At 39.0% G+C, this 24304-nt stretch overlaps 1 protein-coding gene across 10 annotated transcripts in view; it reads right to left on the reverse strand.

The window, feature by feature from the left end:
- Positions 1-1585: 1585 nt before the first annotated feature.
- LOC122556666 (CXXC-type zinc finger protein 5) overlaps positions 1586-24304 on the reverse strand; it is a 39620-nt gene continuing 16901 nt past the window's right edge. For all 10 annotated transcript variants that reach the window (XM_043703668.2, XM_043703675.2, XM_043703666.2 and 7 more), the window contains 2 exons: positions 21482-22438; positions 1586-4711 (listed from right to left, as the gene is read on the reverse strand). In XM_043703668.2, coding sequence (XP_043559603.1) covers positions 4667-4711; positions 21482-22273 — 837 coding nt within the window. In that variant the 5' untranslated portion in view covers positions 22274-22438 and the 3' untranslated portion in view covers positions 1586-4666. The remainder of the gene's footprint in view (positions 4712-21481; positions 22439-24304) is intronic.

A 24304-nucleotide genomic window follows, 5' to 3' on the forward strand; every position in this document is an offset into this window, starting at 1 on the left:
TCATTGTAGGGGTTATCTGAAGCACTATATTTAAAAGAGAAATGCAAGTTCTACTGCAGGAGAAAAAGATTTACTGATTAGTTGGCAAGATGACTCTGATCCAGTAGTTTCCACGGAAGATGTAACAGAGAACAGTGATCCCTAATGATATATTTAAACTTTTTTAAAAAGCTGACTCTTTGAGGAATTGCTAATCTTGACCTACTCTCCATTATTGTTCTTGAAACTCATTCTCTCATCTGTTCATAATACAACCCGCATCCCTACCTGAACTTCAATAACGCTTACCCAAAAAGTGGGAGTGCACTTCACCAGCACCCACTACAATCTGCTCCAATATTTCATGTGACTCAGGGTAGTATTATATTTCCTAATGCTCCTGTGAAGCACTTTTGCTTGTTTTATTACATTAAATGGGCTACATAAATGACACCAGCAACAATTGCGCCCCCCCCCCCCCCCCAAAACTTCTATTTGACTGAAAAATGCATAATACCTGATGATGCTCTTTCAGTTTGAAGAGGGAAAGGGTGTGTGTCTAAACAGATGTAACTTCTAGCAAGTGTCAGTGAATCACATTGCTACAATTCAGCAAAATTCTTCTCATCCCTTTGAAATACAGTATTCTTGTGTCTCTCCTGATGTGTTTCAACAGCATTTCTCTTCAACAATACTCAAATTCTGCACTACCAAGTGACTAGATTATGTTCTATTAAACCTTACACTGACACTAAATGATCATAGATAAATTGGAAATTCCATTACCCTCAGGTATTGGCTTGGTTGATCTAGCTGTGTCAAATTCTATCCAATTGATTCACAAATACAATCACACACAAATTAAATGAAAAGCAGATATTGTGCAAAATAATAATGTTCATTTATATAGCACCTTTTGTAATTTCAGGACATCCCAAAGCATTTTAGCTAATTAAGTCCTTTTGTAATACTTAAAGTAATGTTGCCTGAAGTAACGTATAACAAAATGCATTTATATAAAACTTTTTAACGTAGTAAAGAACATCTTATAAGGAGAATTAAAGAGACACATGTTTAGGGAGGAATTTCCTTAGTTTAGAGCTCATGTAGTTGATGGTACATTCGATGATACAGTAATCAATATCAGAAATACAAAAGAGGCTAGAATTAGGGAAGTACAGAGCTATCAGCAGGTTCTAGGAATTACAGCAATATGGAGGAATACAAGCAATATAAGGAAAACAAGGATGAAAATTTTGAAGTACAAGTGTGGCCAGACCACAAACCAAACTAAGTCAGTGAGCACAGACATGATAGGTGAGAATGTAGAGTTAGAATATCCCCCAATGAAATTCAATTTGAGGGAAGCCAGAAGAGTATTGTGTTTATCAGATCAGTTACTTCAAGATCACTTACCAACTTTTATTTAGGAATGTGGTAATTATGTTGTTGTTCATTTTCCACTACCAAAAATAAAGCTATTTTTGTGGAATAAGGAAATGACAAAAAGTAAAGGCACTGTATATTGACCTGACCTTTCTGTAATAGAAGCCCTTATTACAAATTTGTAAATAGGCGTTTAATTGCAAACCATAGTGACATGAGACATTTACAGAACTGCAAACAATATTTAATGCTTCAGGAAAGCATAACTATGGGAAAAAACATGTCAGACCCTATCACCCTGGTAATGTTGTTTGCCAGAGCTGAAACAACCCTAACAAGATCACTGCCAGACAGAAGAAGCAGCCATTTTCATGCATACAGTATTCATACTAAACTCAATGGCTATTTGCTTTTATTACCAGTATTTGATGATTATCACTCATTATATTGCATTCACTAATTCAGCACTGAATTTAAAACAATATGAAAACAAAAATGAGAAACCTAAATTTTACAGTACTTAGTTTATTTGTATACAGAATTGCTACAGACGAGACACCATATTGCTGATGCATATAATTTGTTCCATTTCCTTTTGCTGTTTTTGCTTTAAACATACCAAACAAATCTTAAGACCAGTTTACAACACTGAAATTAATTACATAACTAGGAAAAAAAACTATATCCATATATTTTGTGTGTTTCTTTGCAAATCATTTGCATTGCTATCTCTCACAATATCTGGAAGGCATTTTTCTGAATTAACATTAAAAAAAATCAGTGCTCAAGATGAAACAAAACAGCCAAGGGCCCTTAAACAGTGATTATTTTGAAGTAGTTTGAATCCTTTCCATAAAGCTATATATTCTTGCACATTATCATGATTCACCCTGAACCAATATTGATTCATTGACAAATATGTACATACTTAGAATTGTGACTTTACAACAATCATTTTATTTCTCTCTTCATAGTCTTTTGAGGACTTTAAAAACTTCATTGTGATTCCTGGGAAACAAACACATTTCACCATATTTTGGTATCCAATATATTATTCAATAAGTATAACTAAAAAAAAACAAAGTATACATTTTAGACATGGCACAGTAATCATATTGGGATCATCACAGGTTGTTTCTAGACCCTGGCTCTTATCAGTACTAATTTTACCAGTTCAGCTTAGCAGTCATTTGTAATGGGTGTCAGACAGAGATCTGTTTTTATTTTAAACATACCAAATAAAGATGACTGATGTCATCCATTGAGACTTCTTGTGGGTACAATTTTTCTTGGGAGATGGATCAAACAGGCAATTTTCCATTCTGCCCAATTTTGTAATCCCTCTGTTATTGGCTATTTTGTGCTATCTTCCAAAGGGATTCTCTTAATCCACCAACCTCACCAGTGTTTCAAAAAGGCGATGTTTACTGATATCAGTGCTTTTTAATCAAGGAATTTTTGGCTCCAGTTCTTAAACAGCACAATTGCGTGCATTAATGGGTGTGTTTACAGCATGCACACTTGTTCACACTTCTGGCTTACATTGCTTGGCTTCCACCTGACTGAAATATCAACTGTCCTGTATAAGAGAGAGAACAGTGCATGTCTGAATAGTCACATGTCCAGAGTTCTCCCACAAGAATTAGTCATTCCAATGTCAAAGAAGTAAGGAGGGGAATCTCTCTCTAAACTTTGCAACTGAGGTAAATTGATTTACAAAGTCCTCGGGATTTATTGCACTGAATCTACACTCCACAGGTATCAACTGTGAGACTACTTGTTAAATCCACATTGTTGATGAGTCAGATTGGACCCCGACTCTGGATTTACACTTAAAATTAGACAGCTGCTTGAAGCTTAAAACAGATCACTTGGATCTTACACTAGGTGTGTGAACACACCCTAAATCAGCTATTTTACTTAAAATTATGTTTCGCATCTGTGTTTTATTACATACATTTATGTGGAGAGGACTAGCAGTACAGTAAAGATTCAGTGCTCAATTTGATGGGGTGTAATTAAGTTGTGAGTATTCTTATAGCCAAGGTGGGCATAATTTGTTTCAAAGTACTGTAGTTTTTTCCCCTTTCAATGTAAGTTGTATAAATATAAATACAATTCTCTCTGTTTATCTTTCAACAAAATACAAATTAATGAACAAAATAAAATTTATCTGAAAGGAAAGGTATTTGCTTGCTGACAAACATTTTGACTATTCCTCTCAAGTATAGCTCCTTGATTCCTTATTCATCTTTAAAAGGTTTCTGTAATATACTGTGTAATTAAAATGACATATTTTGTGATTCAACAGCAATTACGTTTGGAAGATTTCACAAACAAGGGGGTCCAATGATTCTCCATGCCTAGATATTACTGGGGCACTGATTTTCTTTGGCAGGCAATTAAAACAAGGGTCTTACGTGTATCATTGTATTAGAAGCAACATAAAGTTTGCTAGCTTATAAAAAGCTAACCTCCCTAAAAAGCATTTCCAGAAATCAGTCTGCTCATCATTAAAGGATGCCAAGTGCCACATGCAAGATTATGAGCTGCAAATTGAAATTTGACACACACAAAAGAAACAACACTAATATTCTACACAAAACAGCCAAAAACAGCCAAATCATTACGAAATGCACCATGCAATAGGTGTGAAGCTGGTGATTTTACATGAAAACCAGTGGCTTAATGGCCACCGCAGAAGTGATGTTATTTCAGCAATTTACAAAAATGTTTATAAACAAAATTATGAAAATTATATTCTAATGTCCTACTTAAGTGTCCAAGACTACAATGTCAAGAGTGCCATGATACAACGATCAACTCAATGACAGCTGGGGAAATATGCATTAAAATATTGAATAAAGGTAGGTTGGAAAAGGCATGTAATTTAACCATTGTGCTATGTCTAGAACAGTGTGTTCAGTCAACTAGTCTTAAAAGATATCTGTAAAATTAACTTTCTAAACACTCCTAGCACTTTCCAATATACGCAACAGACATCAACATCAAACAAATAAAATCTGATTGTCCATACTGTGCCCATTTTGTCTTGGTACTGCATTTTACAGATTTGTTGTAATAGCACTGACACATTGTACAATGACTAAAGATATTCATTCTTACAACATAAAATTCACCTCCATAAAAATTGGAATGAAAGTTGCAGAAAGAGAGTTTTGGTTCTAAGAAAACACAGGGTGCGTCCATTTACTTCAGCCAACAATGTTTGCCTGAGACAATACAAGCAAGCAGACACATTGCACTTAATGACACAACTCTGGGAATTGCGTGCTCACATCTACTGGAACCATCGAAATGCTGCTCCTGAAGGAAGAATCACTTTCTGAAAACAGAAGAAAAGGGAAAGTTTTATTGTACTTAATATAACAACTAATCCGTAGTAACTGTTAAGAGTCTGCATACAATATCCCCAGCATAGTAAAGTAAGATTCTGTTATGTTTAATACCTTAAGGATGTGTTTTTTTAAAAACAAAATTAGGCTTAATTATACTATTTAGGATAACCACTCAGATTTTACAAGAGGTACATAGGAACCCATACTCTATAATGGACAGCAAATCTTTTGTGTCATTTCTGCTATTGTCAATTAAATAGAACTCTCCTCAGCATCACATTTTCCACCTATATTCTGAAAAACAGACTGTACCAATCATTTTCTTATATCTGCACTAGAAAGAAAATGCTACTTCAGCACATTTGGTGCAGCATATTTTGTTTTGAGTTGTGATTTTTTAAAAAATCTAGATTTAAATATATATGTCCAGTCATAAGGTTATACACCGTTTAGTGGCCTTCTATCCAATTAAAGCCACAAAGACTCGACTTGTCCCGAGTTGTTCATCAGTTGCACTGTGAAGATCAGCTTCGACTTGCCTGTTACAATGTCACAAGTATGAAACCAGATAGCGAAGCAGTCCTTCATCTAACTTGCATTCCTTTTTTCTGAGTTCCAACTGTTAAAATGATTGTTTGCTGAAAGAAAGGATGTTAACATCCGCCAAAAAGAGTACTGTGGCAATACTTTTTTTTCTATTTTGAGTCTTCCAGTCTAGTTACCTCTTTTCTTTCTGGCAGAAATCTGTATCTATATATCAGAGAGAGGCATGAAAATTGAAGATAGGAGCCCTGCACCCTGTCATTACAATAATACTTCATATAAGAGCTTAGTCGGTGGGTATCTACAGTAGAGGGAGCAATCACAGTTGAGCTCACCAACCTTCTCCAAAGCTAATAATTATACATCCACACTTGAATCTGAAGACGCTAGTAAGAATCCAGGCTAATTTTCCTTTCTTCATTCTAGGAATGCCACCTAACCACAGTAGAATAGTTAACTCATCACAGTACGACACAAAACAGCTTTTCTTTTTAAATATAGTTTCAACTGTAGTTGTCAGGTGTAATAATCCTTGTTAGTTGCTATCTATGCATATCCAACAAAAGATTTACTAATAGGACATCCAGAAGTTTGAAATAAATTGTTCAACTGTCAAACATAATTGCAATCCATGGTGAAGCTGTAAAATGATAAATTCACAGAGGAATTAAAATGAATTATAAAAACAATGAATAATCTGCTTCTTTTCTTCTGATGGGATTTTCTTCAAATTGTAATGGTAGTTATGCAACAATAAAAGTTGTACTCACCCAAGTAATAATCTGTCAAGGTGATCCCTCGATAGGGGACAAAACTACACTGGTGAAGGCATTTATATTCTGTGAGGGACGCTAAATTCTAGGACTAAGTTGTTCCAAATTCATAATGTTTGTCAAACAATACTGTTTAAAAACACATTAAAACACTATGCTGGATGTCAATGTGTGAAGCTGATATCACTTTGGTCAAGGACAAAGCCAGAACCTTGGCAGTCCAGCCTTCAATTGCCTTAATAGGAAGCTTGCTCTTTAGGCAACAGCAGACTAATGGATATCAATTGTTATCTGTAAACTGTGTTGAAATAGACTGGCCTATTTCTTCCTCCCTGCTGATGATGAATTGATTCATAGAGGTGAGTCCAGATTATCAATAAGCAAGAGAATGAAATATACTTTGATATCAAACTGTACTTGTGCTTTGATTGTAACATTAGACTCATTTTCTGAAATGCTGCATTCTGCATCTATTAAATGCACATTTAAAAGTTGAACATTTAGTCAAACATATCCAATGTATCATAAAAATATTGTATTATTAATTCATTCATGCTGCAGCATTCTCACCATAAATAAAACAGTTGATCTTATTGGAAACTGCATAGAAACCATTCACCATTTATTAAGAAGAGCCTTCATCACCACTTTTACCACAAACTTCTGGAAACACCTCTTGTGGAAATGCTATTCAAAGTCAGAAAAGTTAGCCACAAAGGAAAACTCTTAAAGTACAGGTTGTCTTCCTATAATGCACATTTCGTAAATGCAATTTGACTGTAATGCGATTGGTGACTTGGGGAAAGATTTTTATAAAGTATGAGCTCCCATTGGCTTTTACACGATTCCACCCTTGGTTACCTTCAGTCAACTTCAGGATGTTTACTTCAGGTCAAGTTAAAGAGGTTGGATGACTTTATTGTTAATGTTTTCAAGGATGTTGTTAGAAATTATCGCAGGAAAAAAGATTTGGATTTCAAGATTCTCATCATTCTGGACAATGCACCAAGCCATCCTCCCACCATTGCTGAGCTTTCTGAAAACATCAAAGTGCTATTTCTACCAATGAAAATAACCTCTCTGATTCAACCCACAGACCAGGGTACAATGGCAGCTTTTAAAGCTTATTATTTCAGGCGCATATTGGGAAGCTGATTGCAGCTACTGAGGTGGATAATCCGGATAGCGTTCTTCAATTTTGGAAGAGCTTTAACATTATTGACATCATTGTGGAGGCCTGGGGTGACGTCAGTAAGGACTGCTTGCAGGCAGTTTGGTGAAAACTTCTCCAAGATTTTCTTTATGATTTCAAAGGCGTTGAAATATCAGAGGAGCTTCGAGCAATCAAAGAACATTGTGTCGCTCTTGCAAAGCAAGTTGGGATTTGAAGAAGCAGAGACTGATCTACAACAATTCCTTGCTGCGGGGGAAATTGAAGTTTGAGATGAAGAAGAAAAGGTCCAGGTTGCACACCACAAGAACTTACCACTTCTCTTTTGTCTTCTATCTGAGGGAAGATGAGAAGTAGTTGCAGCTCTTAGAAGACAATGACTACAATGCCGAACGCAGCAGGAGAGTAATTTGTGGCATAAAGTTTTATCTGGCACCCTACGAACAACTTTTTCATGAAAGAAGAAAAATGGCAAAGCAGCAAAAAAAAACTAGGTGCCTATTTTAAGCCAACCCTCAAGAAACAGTCTGAGGACAATAAACCAAAGTCATCCACTTCTGGACGAAATATTCTCTTTCATCATAACCGTGCACCCAGCACTGCACCTGAAAGTGGCGATGATGCTGATGATGACCCTCAGCCTCTGTCTTAATTCAGTACTGTAACTCAGCAAATTCAGAAACCCCTTGAAGTTAAATTTATGGCATTATTTCATTAAAATGTACAATTTTACCTTTTACTTAGTCTGTGCTATCAGTTGTATCAGGCGAACTACAATTTTTGTTCTAATTTTTACTAATATTTGTGGTGGTTTGCCCCAACCCTGTTTTTTTTTTCAATTGTTCCATTTCCTATAACACGAGGTCTCACAAGAACACATCTACCGCGTTATAGCAGAGCAAACTGTATCTGATGTTTACGTATTGCTGCATAAACTTCAACATTTTCCCTTCTAATTGCAGTGTAAAAGATATTAAAGATACAGTTAACAATGTAATAACATTTCTGGGGCATGGTGTGCCACACCATGAACAACATCATTTCTCCAATGTAATGAAATAAAATATAATTTCATTTAAGCCTAATCATAATAAATTTCACAGAACATAAATTTTAGGATGCTAAAGATATCAGCTGGCAAGCAATACTCATTAAAAATGTTTTCTTCACAATTTTCCCCTCCCCATTTTGAAAGAGATGAGTCCAAAGGGTTCCACAAGAGCAGACTTCTCTTTGCCCTTAGCAACTTGTCCAAGTGACTATTATTTCTGCATGTATTTTAACAGTGAATGCTGGTCGAGTATTCAATCATGAGATGTACCAACGCAGATCTTAATCTTACTTAAAATCCAGCCACATACAATCCCAGAGGTTTGAGTTCCTACATCTAAGCAAGGCTGTTGCAGTTACCAGCAGCACAATTCAGCATAGATTAGGGATGGTTTTCAGTTTCCTTGTCTCAGGTGCTCAATGTGCCACTGACAGAGCCTGACAATGTTGTTTTTAACGTAAGGTAAACTGGCCCCAAGCAAATGTTCAAACAAAACTACTACAATTAAGACAATTAGAAATAAACTTATCAAGACCAGAATTCGATTCTATTTACAGTTTGCGGGATGCAAAATTAGACATTGAAGGTATGCTTTGTGAAAATGAATAATTTTCTAAGAATGCACAATGTAATCTACATTTTAGACAGTGGTATATGAAATAATGTTTTCTTACAATAGTACATGGTAGGATTATGAAAGTATTTAAACTCAGTCATTAATAAAATTCAGTTGCTTCTCATGACAATTGAAAATAAAACAATGACATATTTAACAACAATTGAGTTTTATTTCTGAAGAAGTCACATCAGACTCGAAACATTAACTCTGCTTCTGTCTCCACAAATACTGCCAGACTAGCTGAATTTTTTTCAGCCCTCACTGTTTATTTCAAATCTCCAGAATTGACTTTTTTTTTTGCTTTTAAAAAGTTTCATCCTCCTCTAACATATATATCATTAGGTTCAACAGTACAAGTTTTGGAGACAATTATTAGCCTTTTTTTACTGCCATAATAGAAGCACTATAATATTTCAGTTTGAAACAAGGAAGTGCTCGATTATGAAACATAGTAATTTCTGAATGCAGAGTACTGAGTAATTATTATAGGATTTCCCAAAGATATAATCTATATATAGTGATTAGCATCTTTCCATAGATCAGAGGAATTATTCAGTCTATTAGTCCAATATCAAAATTACACTTAAAGACCTCTTTTTTTTTGTTTTAAAACTCTGATTGAGCATGGCATAATTATGTGATTCTACAACTCCCACTAAATTTCTACCAATAGTGATAAGGGCCTGGATGTTTTGTCAGTGTAATTTACCCTTAGTTAATCAAAACAGTGCAAAAGATTGCGGAATATCAAGCACAATTGCATTTGTGTAAACAGCTTCTGCAACATTTTTCAACAGTTTAAAAATGATTGCATCAGAAGCCAACCTTGTCCTCAAAACTGGCCATGCTTTTAAACTGAATTTATCAAAATTGCTACTTTCTGCTAAAAAATATTAGTTTCCAAACTTTCAAGGAGGTTCTGGAAATTAAGCTTTTAAGCTTCTGACTAGAAATCCACCTTTTTAAATTGACGAGATACTGATTACTGTAGACATTATTGCTAACAAATTATTCTGTATATTTTAAACCGTTACCAAGTATTTAAAATTGGATTATTTAAAAGTTATGACTAAACATTGATGAAAAATTATGATTATTTGTGATTAGCACATATCCATCTGTATTAAATCAACTTAAACCAAGTTACCACTCAAATAATGAAACAATGGTTTTAAAGCAACTTTTTAAAAATAAAACTAAATACTTCCCAATTGTGCTGTTTCATGGTAAATTTTACATTTGGGTGACATACAAATAGATTTGATTAGAAACTGGAGAAGAAATTCTCAAAAGTAACACACTGTCGGGCATAATCTGTATCCAAATTAATGACCAAAACCAAGCAGAAATTCTACCATACATACAATTATTGAATTGCAGTCAACACAGATATCAGTGAAAAATATGAAGAATTTTCCTCAACAGTGGTTAGCACTGCAGCCTCACAGTTCCAAGGACCCAGGTTTGATTCCAGCCTCAGACGACTGTGTGGAGTTTGCACATTCTCCCTGTGTCTATGTGGGTTTCCTCCGGGTGTTCCGGTTTCCTCCCACAGTCCAATGATGTGTAGGTTAGGTGAATTGGCCATTGTGTTAGGAGCATTAGTTAGGGGTAAATAACAGCAGGGGCATCGGTCTGGGTGTGTTACTCTTCAGAGGGTCTGTGTGGACTGGTTGGGCCAAATGGCCTGTTTCCATACTGTAGGGAGTCTAATCTAATCTCAAAAAAATTACTGGAATTAAAACATTAATAAAGATTTACTTGTAATCCAAAACAGTGTTAAAACCAACATTTATGTTCATATGAGTAAACATTAAAGCATTTACAGATATTTTTACACTCTGATTTGCAAGAATGTTATATTACATCGCCAATAATATGCATGGACACACATCCAAAAATTATCTCCCACATCCTTAACACTTAGGCACTTCTCACCCATTTTTTTCCTTTTCTGGAAGTGTTACTGCATTTAATATCACTATAAGTGAACCTACTGAGCCCTCTAATTGGGAGAACTTTAAACAATCCTTGTCCTAATCATGCATAGTGCTGCATGTCACTGCTCCAATGTATTCTGCCAATATTAGCAAACAATATTAGCAAAATCCAACATATCATCTACTTTAATTTTTTAGTAAGATCATCTTACTCCCTAAGCTATGCTATCAAAAATATGCTATAATACCTACAAAACAGTGAATTAGTAATTCATAATACTTATTACTTTATTACAGCATTAACTGAAATACTATTATTGTATCTGAATATTATCACTCATTGGGGACAACAATCTTTTTCATTCATGTACTTCATTAGCAACATTAGCATTTAGAAACTTGGAGAGATTTTGCAGAAGGTGGACTTCATCTTGTGTCTTATCCTTCCAAGTTGCACAGGCTATGGGATTGATAGGTGCTACAGAAGGTATAGAAAGTTGCTGCAGTGCTTCCATTGGATGAGTTATGCCACAGACATGGTGCATGAGGGTGTAGGGAATGAAAAACTAAGGTGATGGATTGGGTGATCAAACAAGCTGCTTTGCCTTGGATAGTGCTGAGTTTTATGAATGTACTTGGAACTGTAATCACCCAGGCAAGTGGAACATATTCCATCACTCTCCTAACTTGTGACTCTGAGGAAGATTTGGTGAGTTAGGAGGTAAGTTAGTTCCTGCAGAATGTCAAGACACAGACTTATTTTTGTAACTACAGTACTCACATTGCTCATCCTGTAAAGTTTCTAGTCAACGATGACCCTTAGTATATTGATGATTGGGAATTCAACAATGTCAAACCATTGAATGTAAAGGGCAAGTTGACTCTCTCTTGAAGATGGTCATTGCTTGGTATTTGCAAAGCACCAATGCTAGTTGCCATTTATCATTGTTATTCAGGTATTGTTTCATGCTAGCATGGACTGCTTCTTATTGTCTGTGGTGTTCTGAATGGAACTAAACACTACGCTGATATTAGGAAATACATCTGACCTAATGATGGAAGGCCATTGATTAAGATTATGAAATTGCCTGGCATAGAACATTGCTGCAGTAAAGTTTCAAAGTAATTTTCACAGATTGAGAAGACTAGCTTCTAACAACTTCAACTATCTTCTTTTATATTGAGGATGACTCTAACTAGTAGAGTTTTACACTAATTTCCATTGAATACAATTCATTGGAATAAAGTTCATTGGGACCATACTTAACCAAATGCTGCCTTGACACCAGGGGAAATGACTCTTATATCGCCAATGAAAATCAGCTCTTCTGTCCAGTTTGGACTAAAATTGAAATTAGACCAGGATTGAGTGGACCTGACAGAAACCAAACTAAGTATTCTTTTAATAAAGGTCAATTGATTGTCAACAATCTTTTCCACCATTTTGCTGATAGCTGAGAATAGGCAGATGAGGTGGTAATTAGTCGAGTTAGGTTAATTTAATATTGCTTTTGCAAACAGATAGAAGTTAGCTAATTTTTTTTGTCATTAGGTAGATACCAATGTCAAACAGTACTGGAAGAGCTTGGCTAGAGGCATAGCTAGCTGTGGAATTACTACATTGAGCCAGAAAATCATTAAGACCAATAGTCGTTGAAATATCACAGTCTCTAGACAGTCTTTGCTGTTTCTAGCTGTCCTGTGGTATGAAATGAATTATTGAAAATCAACTTTTGATAAAGGTGGGATTCGAAGGAGTTGGGAAAGTTGGATCATCCATTCAGCATTTCTGGCTAAAGATGAATGCAAACTTCGCAGTTTCGTTTATTGCATTGCTGTGTTAGGCCTTGGCATCATAATGAGTGTGAATATTCATACAATCTCCACTTTCTGTTAATTATTTAATCATTCAGTGCCAATTCATGACTAGATGTGGCAGAATTGCAAAGCTTTGCTCTGATCTACTGATTTGATGGTTGTGCAATCACTGAACTAAGAAAAAGCATGTTGCTTCTATAGCTTAACACTTACGTAATGCTTCGCTAGATCTGAACCTCAACTTTAAGAATACTGAGTGCCATCTCTGACATAATCTTCTACACTCATTGTTGAGTGAAGGTTTGTCTCCTTGCTTGCCAGTACTGCTGAAGTAAGGGATATCCTGGGCTTAGAAATTGCTGTGAAGCATAATTGCCTTATGGTTAATAGTTCTGTTTCATATCTATTCTATTTAGTATAATGTTAGTGTCAAACAACACAATGAAGAGTGCCTGCAGTGTGAAAATGGAACTTGGACTCAACAAGGATTGCAAAGTGGTCACTCCTGTCACAACTATAATGGATAGATGCATCTGCAATATGTAGATCAATGAGGACAAGGTTAAGTCAATTTTCTTCCCTTGTTCTGGTTCTCACCAATTGCCACAGATCCAATTTTTGCCCTCAAACTCAGCCAGCTTGGTCAGTAGCACTACTGAGCCACCCTTGATGATGGACTTTGACATCCTTGTTACGCTACTTCTTTCTTGTCATCAGCACTTCTTCAAAGTTGTTGGCAACATAATGGAACATTGATTCAACGGCTGAGGGACAGAAATAGGTGGTAATCGGCAGTTTGCCTTGTCCATTTTTGATATGATACATTGGAACTTCATAAGTTACACAGCTACACTGGGGAGTCCCCACCCTCACTATGTCTACCATTGGGCCACCAGTTGCAGTGAGTCTGTAGTGTTGATAGGACAGGATAGACCCAGTGATCAGAGGAATCTGAGACATTGTCTGAAAGTTATGTCATTCTGAGTATGACTATGCCAGACTGTTAAGGTAAAAACAATGACTGCAGATGCTGGAAACCAGATTCTAGATTAGAGTGGTGCTGCAAAAGCACAGCAGGTCAGGCAGCATCCGAGGAGCAGGAAAATCGACGTTTCGGGCAAAAGCCCTTCATCAGGAATAGAGCTAGAGTGCCTGCAGGGTGGAGAGATAAATGAGAGGAGGGTGGGGTGGGGAGAAAGTAGCATAGACTACAATAGGTGAATGGGGGTGGGGATGGAGGTGATAGGTCAGAGAGGCGGGTGGAGTGGATAGGCGGAAAGGAAGATAGGCAGGTAGGACAAGTCATGGGGACAATGTTGAGCTGGAAGTTTGGAACTGGGATGAGGTTGGGGAAGGGGAAATGAGGAAACTGGTGAAATCCACATTGATGCCCTGGGGTTGAAGTGTTCCGAGGCGGAAGATGAGGCATTCTTCCTCCAGGCATCAGGTGGTGAGGGAGCAGCGGTGAAGTAGGCCCAGGACTTCCATGTCATCGGCGGAGTGTGAGGGGAAGTTGAAATGTTAGGCCACAAGGCGGTGTGGTTGACTGGTGCGGGTGTCCCAGAGATGTTCCCTAAAGCGCTCTGCTAGGAGGCGTCCAGTCTCCCCAATGTAGAGGAGATCGCATCGGGGGCAATGGATACAATAAATGATATTGGTGGATGTGCAGGTAAAACTTTGATGGATGTGGAAGGCTCCTTTGGGGCCTTGGATGGAGATGAGGGAGGAGGTGTGGGTGCAGCTTTTGCAATTCCTGTGGTGGCAGGGGAAGATGCCAAAATGGGAGGGTGGGTTGTTGGGGGGCGTGGACCTGGCCAGGGAGTCACGGAGGGAATGGTCTTTGCGGAAGGTGGAAAGGGGTGGGGAGGGAAATATATCCCTGGTGGTGGGGTCCGTTTGGAGGTGGCGGAAATGTTGGTAGATGATTTGGTTTATGCGAAGGTTGGTAGGGTGGAAGGTGAACACCATGGGGGTTCTGTCCTTGTTACAGTTGGAGGGGTGGGATCTGATGGCGGAGGTGCAGGATGTGGACGAGATGTGTTGGAGGGCAGCTTTAACCACGTGGGAAGGGAAATTGCGATCTCTAAAGAAGGAGGCCATCTGGTGTGTTTTGTGGTGGAACTAGTCCTCCTAGGAGCAGATACAGCGGAGGCAGAGGAATTGGGAATATAGGACGGCAATTTTTCAGGAGGTGGGGTGGGAAGAGGTGTAATTCAGGTAGCTGCGGGAGTCGGTGGGTTTGTAAAAAATGTTGGTGTCAAGTCGGTCATCATTATTGGAGATGGAGAGGTCCAGGAAGGGGAGGGAGGTGTCAGAGATGGTCCAGGTAAATTTAAGGTCAGGGTAGAATGTGTTGGTGAAGTTGATGAATTACTCAACCTCCTCGCGGAAGCACGATGTGGCGTCAATGCAGTCATCAATGTAGTGGAGGAACAGGTGGGGAGTGGTGCCAGCGTAACTACGGACGATGGACTGTTCTACGTAGCCAACAAAGAGACAGGCATAGCTGGGGCCCATACGGGTGCCCATGACTACCCTTTTAGTTTGGAGGAAGTGGGAGGATTCGAAAGAGAAATTAAGGGCAAGGACCAGTTCAGCCAAACGAATGAGTGTCGGTGGAAGGGTATTGTTGGGGACATCAGGAGAGGAAAAAACAGAGGGCTTGGAGGCCCTGGTCATGGTGGATGGAGGTGTAGAGGGATTGGATATCCATAGTGAAGATGAGATGTTGGGAGCCGGGGAAATGGAAGTCTCGGAGGAGGTGGTGGGCAGGGGTGGCATCTCGAACTTATGTGGGGAGTTCCTGGACTAGGGGGGATAGGACAGTGTCAATGTAGGTAAAGAGGAGTTCAGTGGGGCAGGAGCATGCTGAGACAATGGGTCAGCCAGGGTGGTCAGGCTTGTGGATCTTGGGAAGGAGGTAGAACTGGGCAGTGTGGGGTTCCCGGACTATGAGGTTGGAAGCTGTTGGTGGGAGATCTCCTGAGGTGATGAGGTTCTATATGGCCTGGGAGATGATGGTTTGGTGCTGGGGGTGGGATCATGGTCGAGGGGGTGGTAGGAGGGGGTGTCTGCGAGTTGGCGTCTGGCTTCAGCTGTATAGAGGTCAGTGCGCCAAACTAACACTGCACCCCCTTTATCTGCTGGTTTGATGGTGAGGTTGGGATTGGAGCAGAGGGAGTGGAGGGCTGCACGTTGTGAGAGGGTGAGAGGCTGGAGTGGGGGAGGGGGTAGACAGGTTGAAGTGGTTAATGTCCCGGCGGCAGTTGGAAATGAAGAGGTCGAGGGTGGGTAATAGGCCAGCACGGGGTGTCCAGGTGGATGCAGTGTGTTCGAGCCGGGTGAAGGAGTCCTCAGAAGGTGGGTGGGAGTCCTGATTGCAAAAGTAAGCTCGGAGGCAGAGGCAGCTGAAGATGTGTTCGACGTCACGGTGTGTATTAAATTCATTGATGCATGGGCGGAGGGGGACGAAGGCGAGTCCTTTGCTGAGGACTGATCGTTCCTCCTCAGTGAGGGGGAGGTCTGGAGGGATGGTGACAACCCGGCAGGGCTGGGAGCTGGGACCCTTTTCCAGCATCACTCTAATCCATACTGTTAAGGAAATCCGGCAGCACCTTTGGAGAGAGAAACACAATGTATGCCAAAATCTTCTGTCCTCTGAATCACTGGACACCGGTCGGATGATGAAAGATGCACATCAAGACCTTGTAGAAGGTTTCTTAGTGTGAACTTACAAGGAAATTACCTGCAAAGCTTAAACTTCTGACAGGCAATTGCCCCTCTGCCCAGGACCCTATGTGAATGTCTCTGATTCTAAGATTACTATAATTACCTGGATGGTTGCCCAGAAAATACTAGACAGCCTAAAACTTGGAAGTCAATTTGGTAGCATTCCGCCGGCATATTTGGAGGTGGAGGGTGATCACATAAAGCAAGTGGCCAGGCTACCATTTTTCCACTGATCCTTGACATTTACGACACGTAGTCAACAATGCATTAGGCAGCCCACCCATCCCTAGCCCTGCTGAGAAAATTAAATGACAATAGAGATATTTGACAAGCTCATTCTGCATCTGTTGCTTTAACATATGCAGTTGGGAGGTGAAAGGAAAGTGCCAACTTTCAGTCCTCAAGATAAGGGTGACTCACTTTCATCCACACTTTTATTTGTTGGAAGGAAGTGAGATTTAATTGTCCATCCAGGGCATCTCTGCCCAGAAATGGTTGCACTCCTTCATGCTTCCCCCTCTAAAACTAGACCCATTGCAGCTCACTTGAGTCTCCAATCCCATTCCACTTAAAATGCTCAAACGTTCCTTCAAGACCATGAGATACCTTGTTCCTTCTCAGGTTCTGCCAGTATTCCCAACAGCACTGTTGTGATGGGCCAAATAGCATCCTTCAGTGCCATGACACTGCTATGATTCAGTGTTTCTTTAAATATTTGTTCATAGAATGTGGCATTGCTGGAAAGACCAGTATTTATGATCTTTGAGAAGATGGTGGTGCACTGCCTTCTTGAACTCTCGCATTCAAAGTGGTGTAGATACAGCCAAAGTGCTGTTAGAGAGGGAGCTCCAGGATGTTGACCCAGTGACATGGAAGGAACAGCAAATTAGTTCCAAATCAGGTTGGGTGTGGGTTAAAGAGAAATTGTCAGGTGGTAGTATTTCCATATATCAGCTAACTTTATACCACTTACCAGGTCAAAGTCAGAGGTTAGGAGGGTTGGTGAATTGCTGCAGTGTATCTTCTATATGATACACACTGTTGCCACAATCCATCCGTAACGGTAGTGAATGGTGAATATGTTTCTTTGATGCAGGTCGTGTCAATTTTATTAAGTGTGGTTGGAGCTGCACTCATTAAGGAAAATGGTGAATATTCCATCATACTCCTGACTTGCGTTTTGTGAATGATTGACACTTCAAAACTTGTCAAGAAGTGAGTTACTGCAGATTTCACAGGCTCTGACCTGTTCTTGTAGCCACAGTTTCTGGTCAATGGTAACCCCTTAAAATGTTGATAGTGGGTGATTCAGTGATTATAACACTATTAAACATCAGTTGGGGGGGGGGGGGGGGAGGGGAAAGAGTGGGGAGAATGGTTGGACTCTTTCTTGTTGGAGAAGATCATTGGCTGGCATTTCTATGATGTAAATTTTATCTGCCAATAATCAGTGTAAGCTGGATGTTATCCATATCTTACTTCATTTCAATATGGACTGCTTCAGTATCTGAGGAGTCACGAATGGTGTTGGACATCATGCAATCATCAGCCAACATTCCCATTTTATGACGGAGGGAAGGTCATCGATGAAGCTGCTAAAGATGAATGGACCTAGGACATGATCCTGAGGAACTCCTGTCGTGATGCCCTGGGACTAACACCTACACCTATTTCCTTTGTGTTAAGTATAGCTCCACCCAGCAGAGAGCTTTCTTCTGATTCCCACTGACATCAGTTTCACTAAGTCTCTTTGATACCATAATTGCTTAAATGCTGCCTTGATGTCAACAGCAGCCGCCCTCACTTCCCCTCTTGAGCTCAGCTTTGTTGATGTTTGAGCATTGTCTACGACCTCTTCCATTGTTTTGCTGCTGATTGAGTGTAAATTGATAGTGGTAACTGGCTGTGTTGCATTTGTCTTTCCTTTTATGGACAGGTCATACCTGGGCAACTCTTCACATTGCTGGCTAGATGCCAGTGTTGTAACTGCACTGGAACAGCTTGGTTAAGGACGTGGTTAGCTCTGGAGCACAGGTTGTTGATACTATTGCTGGACAATTTTATATATTCATTATTCGCAGCTCTCTAGAATAGGGTTTATGATCCCCAAGATGCAAATGTTCCACTCTCAGACAATGAAGGTTGACCCTCTTGGCAGAAGATCACTGTGGGGCAGCTGGATTCCCTATTGGCTCCCAGCCAGAGGCTTTTAGCTCAAGTGGGCGGAGTCATCCAACCCTCCACAATAAAATCCATGTCCTAGTCAAACACCTAGGTAACGCCATAACTGACACCCAGTCATACCCTCCGTCTCTCAATAATTCAAACACCTTCCCACTGCCATTGATCACACCCTCCTTAACCTCACATACATCCATGTGACAGCCTGGCTACAGTCCCTCACTGAAACCACTTGAGTATCCCATGGTTAGTTCTTTCTAACTGGATCCAACTATCTTGTGAAGATCTGACTAACACCAGTCCGCTCACTTGACTAGACCATACCATCTCCCTACCCTGACTAACCATCCAACTTGACTTGAATATCCCCAACCGAACTCCCCAATTCACTAATTTCCTCATCCTTCTAACTTCATACCTAATTCACCCACCTATCCAACCTATCCAGCTCACATGCCTATCCTATCTACCCTCCCATCATCCACTTAACAAACATTCATGCATTCCATTAATTAAAAAAAAAAGGGCCTTTAAATATTAAAAACAGAGTCACTGCTGTAAAAAGAGGGAGCCTCCACTCTTTCCCCAATTCCACTCAACGTTGACAGAGTTCCTGAGAGCTGCATGGTGTAATCCTTACCAAATTGGCACTATAGACAGCCACTGCTCAGCAGATTCAGGTCAATAAAACAGCTCTTCAATCTTCCATCACAAAACATCTCCCATTAATTCTGCTTCTCTCTCTCCCCTGATAGGAGTATTTTTAGCATGTTCTGTGTTTATGTTAGATTTCCAACAGGCATCTGAAATATTTTGCTTTTGTCTGTCAAGTTGTTGCCTGATCTATAGGTCAGATCTCTTAATTTTGGTACAAGTTCCCATGTATCAGTGAGGAAGTCTTCCTAGGGTCTATTGGGCAAAGTGCACCTTTACTATATCCAAATCAGATGCCCGTGTATAAAAGGTGATTGGTCTGTCCTTTTGTTATGTTTTATCACGAGCAATTTGCATAACTGTGTGGTTTCTTATGTCATACCAGAGCACAGGTAAGAGTTTGCTACAGTGCTGTGGATCTGGAGTCACATATAGGGCAACTAGGTAAGGATGACACAATTCCTTTCGTAAAAGATTGTTATTAGATCAGATGACTCTAAGCAGTAGTGAAAACTGTGCCATTTCCACACCTATCCCAACTTTCAGTTCCACTGACTACAATCCTATTGGAGGTATCAGCATAGATGTTAGGCATCAGTTGTTATATTCTGTTGTCAAAAAGTTATAATTATTTACTTATGATCAGAATCCAAATGAAAGTATGTCATTAGAAGATACAGACCAAACACCTAAGTTTCCAATGGAAAAGTGAAACATAAACTTGAATGACAAAAATGCCAAGGTACAGAAATCTATGCAATGTGAGTCATTGTAAGCCTTGAAGACAGAGATTAATAAGCCAGCTAACGTTTTTAAAATTACTCCCGTCCATACCATTTTTTGTTGTAATCGTAAATACATTTCCCCAACATACTACATGTCTCTTCTGTTCTTGGAATTAATTTTTTCCACTGTTAGTAACAGAATTACACATATCAAATTAATCTTTAGTTACACACTTGCAAATACAAAAAAAATTAAAACATGGTATGTTCATTGAAAAGAAAACTATTAACTATCTTTTTGTTTAGTAATGTAGTAGCAACAAGGCAAACCAGGGCAGGACTTATACAGATAATGGTAGGGTCCTGGGGAGCAATGCCAAACAGAGACCTAGGGGTGCAGGTACCGGTGCATAGTTCCTTGAAAGTGGAATCACAGGTAGACAAGATGGTGAAGGTGGCTTTTGGCACACTTGCCTTCATCAGTCAGTGCATTGAGAATAGGAGTTGGGATGTCATATTGTGGCTGTACAGGACATTGGTGAGGCTACCTTTACAAGACTGCATTCAATTCTGGTCTCCCCCCCCCCACCCCCTGCAGAGCAAAGATGTTGTGAAATTTAAAAGGGTTCAGAAAAAGATCTACAAGTTTGTTGCCAGGATTAGAGGGTATGAGCTATTGGAAGAGGCTGAATAGGTTGGGGCCATTTTCGTGGAACATTAGAGGATGCAGGATGACCTTATAGAAGTTTTAAATCATAAGGGGCATGGATTGGGTGAAGCCAAGGTCGTTTTCCCCTAAGAGGAGAAGAGTCCAAATCTAGAGGGCACAGGTTTAAAAGATGAGAGTGGAAAGATTTAAATGGGACCTAGGTGAGGCAACTTTTTCATGCAGAGGGTGGTACGTGTATGGAACAAACTGCCAGAGGAAATGGTGGAGGTTGATATAATTACAACATATAAAAGGCATCTGGATGGGTATATGAATAGGAAGGGTTTAGAGGGACAAGGCCCAAATGCTAGCAAATGGGACTAAATCATATTAGGATATTTGGTTGGCATGGACAACTTGCACTGAAGGGTCTATTTCCATGCTGTATAACGCTATAACAAACCAACAGGTAGTGTCGCAGTAAAACCCACATCTTTAAAAGATCAAATATTTACAACATTCAGGGGTTATTTTCAATAATATCGTGTGTGACTGTGGATCAATAATTGCTAATTAAGGTCCAGACTGCAGATATTTTTTTTAAAAAAAAAAGAAGAGGGTGGTTTTACAACAATTGAGGATCAATTTTAGAAACAGAACATATTGTCATTTGCACAAATGCAGAAACATTGAAATTTTTGCTGAAGCAGAATTTGTGCTCCTGAAAGGGAAATTCTATAGAATAAATATTATTGTATAATTAGCAGAGATATCAAAAACAATCTCAATGCATTGATGACTATGTGAATCATTCAAGCACCACCATTTAATCACCCAGTTTTTTTTCCAAACATGGGGGAAAAGAAAATAACTTAATCAAAAATCTTTTTCGAGTTACCCTTACCTCCAACGCCGCTGTTGGCTTTTTTTTAAGTTCCTCACATTTTCGCAGTTTGCAAATTTGGTGGCCGGTTTTGCGATTTCTACAGCTACTGCATTCCTCACAATTTAATCTTCTTCTGCAGGGCTCACACATGCCACATCTCTTTCTCTTCTTTTTCCCAGAATGAATGGCTGAAGCAAGGTCATTCTGCAATGGATATTCTACCAGACCGGCCATTTGAAGTGCACTATCTGCCATGAATATCCCAGCAGGAGTCATAATAAAAACACCAGGATTCAAGGGAATTCCACCCATGAAGGGTAGATCAACAGGACTGCTGATTGCTTCGGCAGCTGATACCACCTCCATGTCAGAAATCCCAGCTTCTCGCTCACTAGAGAGGAAAATGTGCTCAGGTTCTACCTGCTTTTGAAGGTCTGAAGAAGCAATGTGCACTTCATTCTGTATTTCTGATGAGCTTTCCAGTGACCTGTCAGATTTGTCTAGCAAGTGAGAGACTCTTTTGTGCTTTGAGGTAGTACTGTTTGGAACAACAGTTGATTCTTTTCCATGTACTAAGATACTTCCATTCTGCAATTGCCCAATCATTGAGCTAGTACTGCCAAATGTAGAAAAGCGAGTTGATGTACGAGGTTTCTTTAGAACTTTGCTTAATGGCTCATTTATTATACCACTTCTGCTCCTTTTTTCGAATTCAGCAGTAAGTTCATCATCCTTAGAGTTATCTTTTTCCAAAGGATCTATGGTCTGAGAGATCTGTTGCTCAGTAAGTTTGCCGGCATTAGACATCATTAAAGATTCGGAAGTATTTTGAAAACCAAAATTATGAAGTATCTATGTGAAGCAGCTCTCGGTTACCAAATTCACCTGGAAAAATGTTGCAAATCTTCACTAACTGAACAGCTGATTCGAGAACCTCTGTGAACCTTCTGCAGTTACCCAAAGGACGACGAGGCTCTTTAAATAAAGGAAATAAAAAATAGTTATCCTTGGCCTTACCTTTACAGCAAATCTTAGTAAAGTTTTTTTTTAAGGTGTCATCTTACTTGTTAGATAAAACAAGACATTACAAAAATAATTTTCCAAATGTTTCATAATTTTGAAATGATATGCAAAGAGATTGCAGAATTTCATGACCATTTTTAACATCCTATAAATTCATATATTTCAGAACTCCTGACACATTTATGCATTTAAATTTTTATAACTTTGCAACAAATGCTGTATGAAATTAGTTTAAAAAATTAAATTACAAATAACTGTGCTACAAACTAAATTTCAAAATCAAAAATTTAAGAAAAGTTTCTGTGAAGATATTCAACTACTATCTCCATTTGTTACCTCAAAGCAGCTATTGTAGCACTCATTCGACACTCAATCATTTCATGCTGGAGACACTCGTGAACGCTTGTCACTAGCTACTTGTTTTACTTAAGTGCAGATTTCATAAATACATCTAATCTGAGATCACCAATATAGGGGCTTAGAGAGTCAGGGGGAAATACACTCAATTCTTCAGTCATGAATTCTCAATTTCAGCCATGTTGCTATTTGAGTTACAGGGCACAGCCTAGTTTCTCCCCACAACATGTGGCAATGGAGGCAAATGAAAACTGCATTTTGGAAGTACTTTTTGTTTAACCAGCAACATGTTCACAAATACACTGGTGCTGGCCTTGGAACAGGTCATCTATTTCCTGGCTATAGCTTTGTATGAGCCAGTGACACCAGGAGAAATGGAAGGAAACCAGTTCCAAAAGAGGGCTGGAATGTGTTTAATTTCTGGCTGATTTTCTCCTGTTATCTCAATCCTAAATAAAATAAATCATTAATTTTTTTTTGATTACGACATCCCCAGACCTTAGCATAGAAAAAGAAAACAGGTGGCAGTGAAATCCAACTTTGGCCAGTGGAACACCACAGCTGGTAATGCATTCCCTGTCCATTACACAATCCGAGCTGGCTTTAATGGAAAGCAAAATGGTTGTAATGTATAATGAATCCTGAATTTGGTAACCAATTTGCAGCTCTTCTTAATTCAATTTCAACCTCTTTCTTGTTGTGAACTGCTGGTTTTCAAAGTATCCAGAGACTACTTTCTCTTGATGGACAAACTATTGTCTCACAAAACGAATTTTAGCTTTGGGATTACTTGGTTAGTTTGGAATGCAGAGAGATACCAACAATATGGTTCAATTCCTGTAAGACCTGAGGTCACCATGAGGGTCCCACCTTCGCAATCTCACCTCTTGCTTGGGGCATGGTGACCTTCAGGTTAAAGTCACTGCCAATCATTTTTTTTCTCATGAAAAAGCAGCCTCTGGGACTATGGCGACATTCACTTATTTAGCTTTAGTACCACATGAATTGACTAGTTTTTCAGCAGGGATGACAATTCTGCATTATTGTGTCCACAACATACAGAATTACAATACATTAATAGATCAGTGTTTATTATCACACATTCACACTTTATCTTTTTAGTAACTGAATGAGCAGAATCGTTCCTTTTGCTTAAGGGAGGAAAAGATAATTGATTAAAGGAAATTCTGAAAAAGTGCTTGCTGTAATCCCTTATTCTTCAGCATGCTTCACACTGCCAAATCTTAATTTATTTCTGGATTCTGCTTTCAGATTAATTTCTAAATTCTCTCCTATATTCATTTCACTTTCAGGACCTTTCGAAAACCCATTTCTTTAACTCATTTTTCAGTCACTTCTAATATTTCCTTCCCTCTACATTTCAACTTGCATTTCCTTTTATGATTATGTTTCTGTGAAGTACCTTGTATTGTTGTTTCTGCTAAAGACATTGCAAAAACC

The sequence above is a fragment of the Chiloscyllium plagiosum genome, unplaced genomic scaffold (genome assembly GCF_037043375.1).
Source record: "Chiloscyllium plagiosum isolate Xiang-an unplaced genomic scaffold, Cpla_swu_hap1 HiC_scaffold_16, whole genome shotgun sequence".
Lineage (NCBI taxonomy): Eukaryota > Metazoa > Chordata > Chondrichthyes > Orectolobiformes > Hemiscylliidae > Chiloscyllium > Chiloscyllium plagiosum.